Consider the following 11,240-nt stretch of genomic DNA (forward strand, 5'->3'; position numbering starts at 1 on the left):
ACATGGTACTTATAAGCTTAATTACAAGCTTTTGGTAAAAAGTTTAACACTTTAAGTTATAAAGATTTAATATTAAAAAGCTTTAGACCTTTAAAAGCTTCTAGCAAAAGTTTTCTATTAAGCCTCTACCTCAAAGCTTTGTCCAGGTTTGCTTTTTACAGATTTCATCAAGAATTACTATTTATCATGAGTCAGCCATGAGGAGGACAACTTTTCTTTCGATCAAGAGGGTAATTCTCAATATCAAGGTATTTATGATAATCCAGGTATGCCTAAACCTCTTGAAAATCAAATTATATTACACTTAGAGTAAAGATGATTGATGATGATGAAGAACAAGACTAACCACAACGACTACTCTGACCCTTAAGCTCGGCATCAAGAAATTATTACCTAGGTTATCTTCTTCTCGACAAATTTTCAACCCTTTTAATGACCTCTTCAACGAGTTATTACTTGGATTTATTTCAGGATCCTCCTCTCCTTGAGGATGACTCTGAAGTTCTAGTACTTGAAAGTATTATTGACCATGACCAAACAACCACCCGTATTGGCACTATGTATCATCGTTACTTAGTGAAGTATAAGAATCATTCTATTGAGGAATCACAATGGATTGCTGAAACATCGCTTACCCCGCTCTACCGACACTTGATTCTAGCATACCACTCACATTCACATTGATTCTTTTATGGACACCGATTCGCTGTCTGAGGCAGTGTCATAGTTTTTCCACATGTTTTGGTGCCGATTCGCCAACTGAGGTAGCACATTCATTTAGTGCCTATTCGCCAATTGAGACAGCACGTTAGTTTAGTGCCGGTTCGCTAACTGAGGCAGCACGTTAATTTAGTGCCGATTCGTCAACTACTGAGACAGCACTATAGCATAAGGTTGACTACCCTTGCTTTTGTTTGTTTCACACAACTGAGAACAGTTGCTTTTTAACCCCGAGGTATGTTATGGAAATGTGAATTGTGAAATTATTTGATATTTTATGTGGTATTTATGATATGCTCATTTACCGCATGGTCGTGACTAGCTACGCACGAGAGCGTGGAGCAGTGGTCGTATCGTGATGTGCGAATAAGCAAGATTTAATGCGTCTTGTGTTTTTGGTAAGTAGATCAATGCACTGAGTAGCGTGGGTGCGATGGATTTTGGCCGGTGCACAACCGCCGGGTTATGGAGGTTAGTTCACACAACAACACAGCATTCGACCAAGGGGAGGGGGAAAGGGGGGGGGTATTGGAAAGGTTGTCACCTCATGCTAACACATAGCTGATTGTATCCTTGTATCCTCATGTGGGGTATAGCTGAGCTATACCCCACATGCTGATTGTATCCTTGGATAAAAATGATATATATACAATAATCAATTCCCTCTTATCCCTCCAACACCCTTTGGGTGAGTGAATGATGGGATGAGGTGATGGGGGGGGACTCTCCCACCGTGTCTAAGGTGGATCTGTGGTGGCCAGACCAACAAAAATTAGCCCCTATTTTTTTCCTTGGTTTTTTTATTGTTTGAGAGTCCTTATCTTATCAAGTTCAGTATAATAAGTGATCAATGCATAATTACCCTATCAAGAAACTTTGGCAAATACTAGCTCCTAGTGAATTATCTGCACTTCACACACTAAGTATTCATCCTCATCTCCATCCATGTACTATCCATTGGGTATAAACACCCACACACACACACTTCTCTAACGTTGACAAGAACATCACACTCATTTCTCTACTTTTAAAGCTTTGAAACTTGCTTAATGAATTAGATTCAATGTTTAAGTGCTTGATTAATTGATTAGATTCAATGTTTAAGTGCTTGATTAATTGATTAGATTCAATGTTTGAGTAGTACTCAAGATTATCCATTTACCCTTTGCATTGACATTTGAGTGATACTCAACATTATCCATTTACCCTTTGCATTGACATTTACACACACTCACACTCCAACCTTCTAGATACTAAGATGTACCCTTACTTTGTAGATCTTTTTAATCTTTAATTCATACTTCAACATCTACATTGTTGATATCTTAGCTATCGCTATCAATATATTTACATTGGTGCAAAAAAGTAGAATATTATTCATTTTCTTCTATCTTGCATCTGTTATCAACACTGTGTAATGCTTTGAATTACTTATTCTCTAAAATTTTCCTTAATTGTAAGCATAACTAGTCAACCTACTTCAACTCTCTTACCAGCTAAAGAATGACTAATATCAGCATTGAAGTAAAGGTATACTCTCTGTATTTGACATGGATTTATCAATTACTTTGGCATGGCTTTATTAATTACATGCGGTAGTCATCAAGCTACGCTTCATGCAACCTTTCATCTCTGTGGCTCTAGTTGTGGAGAATGAAACCAGGGTGGAGTAGAAGCCCGAATTCAGTAACTAGTTACTTATTAAAGAGACCCAAGTAAAGATAGCACCATACACGTGTAAAATGGTCTGATCTAGAAACAACATTAGGGTTTTCGACTGTATATTAGGGCTTTTGACAATAGATTTGGGTTTCTGGCTGTTGGCCACAAGATTAAAGCGACCGTCGTGGAAGCAAAGGTGTTGCAGGAAACATGATGGGCACAAATCTCAGCTCAAGGGCTTTCACTTAATCAAAAAGGACATGCATTTGAGTTTGTTCTGACATGTGCAAGCTACCCCACCTCGTTAATGCATTCCCCACAAGGACTCGTACTTCTAGTGATGGGCACGACCGAGATCACTCCTTTCACGAGGTGGCATGACGCTGTCAAGTTTCAGAGTAAAGGAAATGTTCTCATTCTGGTGAGATGAATGCATGAGCTATATACTAATCTGTAAATGGATGTTGATAATCCATGAGCTATACTAATCTGTAAATGGATTTTGGCTTTGCCACTGCAGCATATAAACTACTCAACTACCTGGCTGGAAGTGGGTCCTGTAGGTACCCTCCAACAACATGTTCTAGATTAGTCGTGAGGGTCCATGCACATCGTGACACATGCAGCTCATAGTTATTTTTACTTTTGGATCTTTTGAGCTCGTGTACGTGTGTGCTTTTCATGCCGCCTTCAACAGCCAGCAGGTTTTGAACCCAGCACCTAATGCATGGGACTTCAACATCTTACCGCTAGGCTGTGTCTCCATTGGCTGCGCCTCATAGTTCTTGTAAGCATTGCAGTGACTGAGTTAGCGTTAGTAACGGGAAACGTGATACATTTGAGGCATTTTTATTTTATGAAAGCCCTTTCGAGGGGATGTAACCGAGCTAAAAAAGCTATACCAAGACTTCAACATCTTACCGCTAGGCTGTGTCTCCATTGGCTGCGGCTCATAGTTCTTGTAAGCATTGCAGTGACTGAGTTAGCGTTAGTAACGGGAAACGTGATACATTTGAGGCATTTTTATTTTATGAAAGCCCTTTCGAGGGGATGTAACCGAGCTAAAAAAGCTATACCAATAATATACAACCCTACAATGTCAGGGCACGAACCACGACCTCTTATATAAGGTACACAACCCACAACCTCTTATATAAGCTACACAACCCCATGATGTTTGGGCTCGAACCCACTACCTATTAGATAAGATGGATCACAATAAGGTGAGCCACTATCTAAAATCACAATAAGGTGACCCACTTGGGCAAGTGCCCACTGACATGCATTGAAAACATTTTAATGCTCTAGTGCTGGAGACAAGGAGAAGTAAAGATGCCAACAGTTAATTTGACCAAAGACTGCGGGTTTGAGAATAAGGAAGAACTAAGGTTAGTGGTTATATACCATTTCAGGACAACGCAACAGATGTTGTCAACGCTGTTTAGTGTGTTGAGGAATTGGGTGCCCTATAAGTTTCATCTTTTCATGATTTCAAATCTCTCTCGCAATGAAATTTGGCATCCTTCTGCACTGAAGAAGAAACTGAATGGGTGGGTTGTATAATGTTAAGACTTTCAGACAATTGATAACTTCTGGGCAATGCTAGGATTACAGGAGACTCATGCTGGTCAATTGATTCATGGTTTGCACTTAATGGGAAGTGGAGGAAGGCCCAAAAATGGTCAGCTAGCCCCCGGTTGCACCCACAATGTAGAGTTGAGGTTGGTGGTGTGTGTGTGTGTGTGTGTGTGTGTGTGTGCAGGCGCTGAGAGAGAGAGGGAGACATGGATGGGTCAATTTTTCTTTGTAAAATCACCCTTTTGAGGGCACAAATATGAGTCTCTCCACATCTGTAATATTCGTGAACAAATTTTCCAAATACTTAGCAGTGTCGGCCTTGAATTTCCTTGCAAACAGAAAGCAAGGGCGCTGAACTCCATTCCACACACATGGACGTCTCATTTCTAGCTTCTGCAGAAAACAGTTGATGGCTCAGAATTCCCCAAAAACTGCAAGAGCTTTTAGTAGCAAACACATGGATGCTTTGCTTTACCTTGGAGTCGCTAGTAACATGTAAGAATTCACTGATGTTCTGCACAAAACCAAAACAAAAACCCCACTTTTTTTTTTAAACCAAGAGGCACATTCAAGACCTACCCGCATATGTCATGTCCACATTCAGGCACTTAGCTTTGGGTTAATTTCAAAAACTATTTACCATTGGAGGCAAATTAATTACATGAATATAAGCATACCTGGATTTCCCTAAATAATTGCAAGTTTATCTCCTCCCCCTTGTAAGACCGAGGATGCCATTTTTGATTCTTCCAATCCACATGTGTGACAGACCAGTTCGATATGCCCCTGGGATCCACTATCTGCTAGAAAATATCCACTTGCATAAGGACTACATGTACACATACATGCGCACATGAGCACTCACACACCTGCGCGCACGCATGCATATGCACAAGCACATAACATGCAATCAGCATTGAAAAAATCCGTCGCAAATACGAATCATACATGGAGAAAAGTCTGGACATAGTGCTCGTCTGGATAGCAGTTATGAAACTCATCCCCTGGCTGTATACAGCAGGACAATCCATCATGTGTCACTAGCTCACAAAGTCACATACAAGAGGCTATCCATTATGTGTCACTTAACTCACAAAGTCACATACAAGAGGCTTTGGTCATGGACTTGTGTCAGAAGTACCTTGCAGAAGCTTTGAAACTTCTTATAATACAGGGAATCTGCTATTATCAGAAGGGCATGCCGTCTGTTTACTGCAAACCACTGGAAACAAACATATCCTTCAGACGAGCTCATTCATATTTTAACTCCATTAGTGTAAGAAAAAACAGTTTTGAGAGACCCCAATACCTGGGCGCCCTTCCAAAAGTCCTCCTTTTGGACCTCCGGTTTCATCCCGTTCAGATAGCGGCCAGCTCCATGAGGACCAGGATCATAAAAGCTGCAAGCAGACAAACTTCTAAGCCCAAACCAACCTACCACTATTGTTAAAAAGAACCTTAACTTGCGTCAAAACAGCAGATCATTGGGATTGTTCCTCTTACCAATCAACAAAACTGATGCTTGCATTCATTAGATACTTGTAGATGTAGTTGAAATCCCACAAGGGAATACAGCTAAAAGCAAAGGCAGAATTGTTTGAGTGATTAAAAAGTAAAATGAGGTGCACCATTGCCAAGAAAATAGGTAATCAAAAGAAGAAATGTAAATGAGAAGAGGAAATGTACGCTCTTCACCTTTCAGACAGCAATGCAAAGTACTCGTTATCCTTGTCTAGAAGAGCATGGGCAAGTAAACGCCTCTCTGCATCGATCATATCTATTTTGCCCCATGCTACCTATGAGATGTTCACATGGTTAACCTTTAACCCATTATTAGAGTCAACCACTACTAGGTAATGTAGCCTGCAAAAGCTTGACAAATTTGGGTAAATACCTTCTTGCTGGGTACCTCACGATCCTTGAACACCAGACTTTTCCAAGCATTCCCTGGCTCGGAAGCGTGCACATAGACAGAGTACATGCCCTCGTGCCCCTGGCCATGGCAGGTGCAAACGAATCCCATGTTGTGTCAATTCTACAATAGACTGCAAGAAAACCAATAGTTCAATATCATTGTCTCTGGTAAATACCCCAGTTGCTAGGACTTCACCCCTCCCCCTTGACACCATTTGGCTATGCGTACCCCCCTCTCCTTCGACCCAATTGGCTACACTTAATCACGACCCCTTCTTCTCAGCTCAGTAGAAATGAACACAGCAAACATTTTAACATATCATGCACTTCAGCACATAGTCGAGTTCTAGTAAATCAGCGAGAAAAGTCACTTAAGAACTCAACTTTTTATTTCTATAAAACCATACCATTCAAATGCTATTGAAGAGTCAGCAGGCAACACCAGCACACGTCACAAACAACTGACACCACAACTAGTTAGCATATATGGCAGCAGATTCCTGAAAATCAAGAGAGTTCTTTTAGGATATCACCAGGAGGGGATTCCACTAACGGAAGGAGGACTTTGCATAAAGAAAACCATCGAATGCTTTGGCTTAGTGAGAATACAGTCAAGGTACTTATGCTCTATCATCAAGGCATTACGGAGGATTTGATGTCTCCAAGAGTAGTGCAGAAAGCCAACCTCTAAAAAGTTACAGGTCTTCAAAATCCAGTTACTGTGGCATGCTAAGCTGAAGCATGCTTGATTAGTGCTCCAATTAACACTAACGAATGTGCACAAACTCAAAACGCACAAAAAGAAGAGGTAGAGACTTGTGTTTTAACCTAATCTACTACATATGTATCAACTGAATGAATGAACATGAATATTCACAATAATTATTCAGATCTGGACTTGATCTGGCCACTTGAATGCTTTGTGTTAATTTCTACTGGATGCTAAGAACAAAACCAGCTGCTCCAAAAGTTGCAAACTGCTGTCCCAGGGCTGCCTAATGCTGATCCAGAATTGAGGACTGCTGGTCCAATTGTTGAATGTAGAATTATCAGTCTGGGAGCCCTTTGCAAGCCCAAAAATAATGTCATAGAATTTATTAAATGCATTCATATTGGGCAAAAAAGGTGTCCAACCTTTGGGCACTTGGCCTGGGTGCTTATGGGCACTTTTGTGGGCTGATTTGCAGCCATTATCCCTGCCTAAAACACAAGCATATCTATATGGCACCCAAATAGGGTGTGGTGTGCATGCAACAGTTCCGTTCTCCACTCCTACGCCACCTTACTTCAAAAGCTTCATGTTAACATAGACGGTGGTTAATAACCAAGGTACTTTAGAAGAACTTGCTGTTTTGCTACCTCTCTGGGATTACCAAGGCTTTCAAGGGCAGGTAGTGACATTCTCCTCTAGACCGTGAGTGCTCTGCATGCAGTTGAAGGTAGGTTCACTAAGCCGACACCCATAACTTTGCAAAACCACCAGGGTCTATACAAAGTTAAGGAGAAGAAAATGAAAAGTGATTGTCCACTCCTCATCAGATGAGGCAGACCTATCAAACCTGCTCATCTTACTGAGTGTCTATCCAAGGCCTGAAGAGAAAGGACTCCGACCCAAACGCCCAGAAGTGCAAACACATTTGACAAAGCCAAAACCAGAATGGGAAACTGTTGCAAGAAATATGTTCGAACAGGCAATCAATCGCAGTGCGAGCTATGCCCAAAATACTCTGAAAACTTCTACCAGGTGGTGTCTCCATGACATTGCCATCGGAGTGGCTAGTCTTCATGCCATATGTGACAAAGTAGCACGGGCTGAGGGAGCCAGCATTGTCAAGGCTGACACCCGTTCAAGAGCATCCCAAGTCACCCTGAGCTGGGAGAAAAATACCTATGAAGAGGAGGCGGAATGGTAAGATATCTATCCAATGAGTCAGCTCAGGAGTGGATAGAGTTAGTTGTTCACTATGTGGTGCATCCTGAGGTGTAGTGACTATCCCAGTCTGCAGCACAAGCTTTCTTGGTGATGCTAGTCATAACAGTTCCATTGTATAAGGTCCACTCCCCCCCTTTGGCTCATTGCACTGGCACTACACACCACCCCTGCCAGTTCTTTAAGGAGACACCAAGCATTTGATCTCCATCCCATGGGAAGTTCAAGAATTGGGTTATTACCGACTTCAAATGTGCCACTTCCACACTGTAAAAAAGTGTGTGTGTGTGTGTGGGGGGGGGGGGTTGGGGGGGGGGGGGGGGTGGGGGAGGAGGGGGGCAGAAAAGGAAGACATCACAGTCAGACAGATGCAGAGATTTTCCCCTCTCCTCCCCCTTCCAAAGTGCAGAAGCAAACACATGCAGTAGTATACCGATTGACATGATTTCTTGCATTTTTTGAGAAGACAGAAAGGCGTTATGTTGCTTACCTGGAAGAAGCGTTCCCAGAGACGCTCGTGGGGTAGGGGGCCTCTGGTGAGGAACATGAAAGCGAGCTTAGGGTGGGCAGGGCGAACCCTTTCCTGCGTCAAAATGTCTCTGCTCAAGGCCAGCGACGCCACCTCCTCGTCCGTCTTCACCCTCGCAGGCGCTGCAGGGGCCGCCACCTGCTTCTTCATCAGAAGAGGCGCGCACAGCTTCGCAGACAGAAAGATGCATGGCGAGGAAACCCTCGAAGACCAGAGAGCTCCCCCCACCAGCGAGATGAATACCAACACCGTCAGAAACGCAAGCCAAACCAGACGGCGGCAGGACAATTTGCGTGACGACATGGCTTTCTGATCTGAAAAAAAGGCTGGCCTTTGATCAGATCAGCAAGAATGCAATAGCCAAGACGACAGTAAAGAAGGGTGCCATTGCCAAACAAGACAGTCAAAAGCTACCAAGCTCGTGTTCAGAACAGCAAGAGCTACCGTGCCACTGATCAGATCAAACAAATTGCAATAGCCAAGGAGACAGTAAGGGCTACCGAGCTTCAGAAAGGTGCCATAACCACGACGACAGGAAGAGCTACCAAGCTTTAGAAAGGAGCCAGAGCAAAGAAAACGGTCAGAGCTACGAAGGTTCAGAACGATGCCTAGGGCAAGAAAACCATGAGAGCTAGCAAAACTGTGCTCAGAGCTCCATAGCCAAGAGAGTTACCAACAAGCTAGGGCAGTGAAAGAGGGAAGGGTGGGGCTTAAGAAGTGGAGAGCAGAGGGGGCAGGTACAAGGTTGGAGAAGAAGAAAAGATCGTGGCAGTGCAAATCGTGTGAGGTCTACACCTTACCTGTTTGCAGGCAGGCAGGCTGCTGGTGAAAGCCACACATGCGGTGAAGAAACCCTCTTCAGAGATCAAAGTTCAAACCCATTTGTATGACCAACGTAACCTTCAATTTGAAGGCCATAAACTAGATTGACCTTCCAAATATATATATGTTTTTGTGTAAATTTTGGAAAATTTTCCATAATAATAGCCTTCTTTTTTTCAACCTTAGGGCCTAAGATAAGCAAATGTTTGCTTTTATATACAATGGCATTATTTATTTTTCTTGCTTGGCTCTAAATACTTGAAGTTCTATATATAGAGAGAGAGACTTTAAAGTCTTTATTAGTGTAGTGGGTGTTATATCTGATAGCATAGGTATATTGCTTAGGATGGATGTGGCATTATTTATTTTTCTTGCCTGGCTCTAAATAAAGTCCATATATATATATATATATATATATATATATATATAGAGAGAGAGAGAGAGAGAGACCTTCAAGTCTTATGTAAATTATTAATGTGGTGAGTGTTGTATTTGATATCATGAGTATATTGCTTAGGATGGATGTGGTAAGGAGATCATTTTCATTTGTTTATGATGATGGACAAGATATTGAAAGTATTTTTTTCGACAGTTGCTATAATATAAGCATTATTGTTTTCCATAATCTATTTAATATTCATGGCTTAATTATAGACCCTCCATTTTGAGAACAACAAGCAATAGCACCTCTAATTATTGAACTATTAGAGAGCACCGGTGTTTTACGGTATATATAGAACTTGCTTTTTATGTAGCTTTTGCATTTTATTTTAAAAAAATTATATTATTATTGATACATTCTTTTTGCAACAGCAGGGAATATCTTTATTTTTTAGAACCTAGATTATTGCTAGGTTTAGATGGTCGAGACACTTACAAAGAGAGCTTTAAGCTCCTTGAGCATTCATTACATGGCAACATCACCTCCCTACCCACGATTTTGTAGCTTCGTTTGCAATGCTAAGCAAAAGACACCAATGTAAATTATTATTACTCGATTTTGAAACTTCCCTCCATCATACATGTTTTACATCACAATAGCACATACCTATCCCAACACCACCTCCTGCCCACCATCGCACCTATGCTTAAATTTGATGGCCTACATTCAAATATTACAAACATATAAAATAATGTGTTTAGTGTATTTTTTGACGTTATTTGAAAATTTTGCTAGTAAAATATGTTTAATCAGTGAAAATGAGTAAAATGCCCAACAAAAATCAACTCTAATAGCACCCTTGCTCATTTTGCAAACGGTAATCAAAAGACATCAATGCAATAGTTATTGCTCCACTTTGAAATTTCCTCCCATCATAAATGCTTTACATCTCAACACAAGTATTTCAAATCAACTCTAGAATGTGAAGGGTGACCCCAAAATTTCATTTGAAGGGCTCATATCAACCCTCCAATGTAAAAATTGTAAAAATACATATTAACCCACCAATGTAAAAATTTCATTTGAAGGGCTCGTATTAACCCTCCAATGTAAACATTGTAAACATATACGAACGGTGTGGTAGTCTTTTTTTACCAAAACCTTGCCTTTCTTTTAAATGGATAAATCTTTTTTTCCCTTTCCTATGGACGAGCATACTAGAACATCATGGATGTCAAAGAGAAACTAGTGGTCACATGATAACTCATTCATAAAATTCCTTCTACTAGCATGTCAACACTTCATGAATTTTTTTAAAAAATAGCTTTTCAACTGCTAGCATGTTTGTCCCTCCATGCATGATAGCTAAAAACATGCTGTAATCTCACCATTCGGCATGGAGTCCCTTAACTATCATTGGTAGTCTCTCCCTCCAATTTCTCTCTCAAAAGACATTTTGTAGTCCTTCAAATCTTAGGCCTCCTTGCAAGGCCTAAATTGCCTATGGAAAGCTCAGCTCTCACATGCGTATACTATTAAAAAATATAAATAAATGATTCCACTTTTTAAAAGCCCAAAACCACTCCTTCATAAAGCAACTTTAAGTGCACTTTTAGTAGCCTTATTAAATGTAAAATTTGATCATTACCTCTTCAAATATTCTCTCAAGGTGCTAACTTGATATCATAGGAACATCAACACGA

General features: G+C 41.0%; 1 protein-coding gene across 1 annotated transcript; it reads right to left on the reverse strand.

The window, feature by feature from the left end:
* Nucleotides 1-4,171: 4,171 nt before the first annotated feature.
* LOC147603252 (glycosyltransferase BC10-like) lies at nucleotides 4,172-9,237 on the reverse strand. Its single transcript, XM_086796645.1, has 11 exons — nucleotides 9,134-9,237; nucleotides 8,295-8,647; nucleotides 5,855-5,953; nucleotides 5,656-5,756; nucleotides 5,464-5,535; nucleotides 5,270-5,360; nucleotides 5,102-5,182; nucleotides 4,909-4,968; nucleotides 4,638-4,760; nucleotides 4,436-4,474; nucleotides 4,172-4,353 (listed from the first exon to the last, which is right to left on the reverse strand). The coding sequence occupies exons 1-11, from the start codon at nucleotides 9,171-9,173 to the stop codon at nucleotides 4,195-4,197; spliced, it is 1,218 nt and encodes a 405-aa protein (XP_086652771.1). The 5' UTR covers nucleotides 9,174-9,237; the 3' UTR covers nucleotides 4,172-4,194.
* Nucleotides 9,238-11,240: the final 2,003 nt, after the last annotated feature.

This window comes from Cibotium barometz, chromosome 64, assembly GCF_041138505.1.
Source record: "Cibotium barometz isolate CiBa-2024 chromosome 64, ASM4113850v1, whole genome shotgun sequence".
Taxonomy (NCBI): Eukaryota; Viridiplantae; Streptophyta; class Polypodiopsida; order Cyatheales; family Cibotiaceae; genus Cibotium; species Cibotium barometz.

What these genes read in the sequence shown, in the direction of transcription:
- LOC147603252 (XM_086796645.1), bottom strand. Translation starts at nt 9,173, where the DNA reads ATGTGTGGCTTTCACCAGCAGCCTGCCTGCCTGCAAACAG. An exon ending in TCTGGGAACGCTTCTTCCAG is followed by an intron (nt 5,954 to 8,294) that starts GTAAGCAACATA and finishes TGCCATGGCCAG; the next exon opens with GGGCACGAGGGCATGTACTC. An exon ending in GTGAGGTACCCAGCAAGAAG is followed by an intron (nt 5,757 to 5,854) that starts GTATTTACCCAA and finishes AACATCTCATAG; the next exon opens with GTAGCATGGGGCAAAATAGA.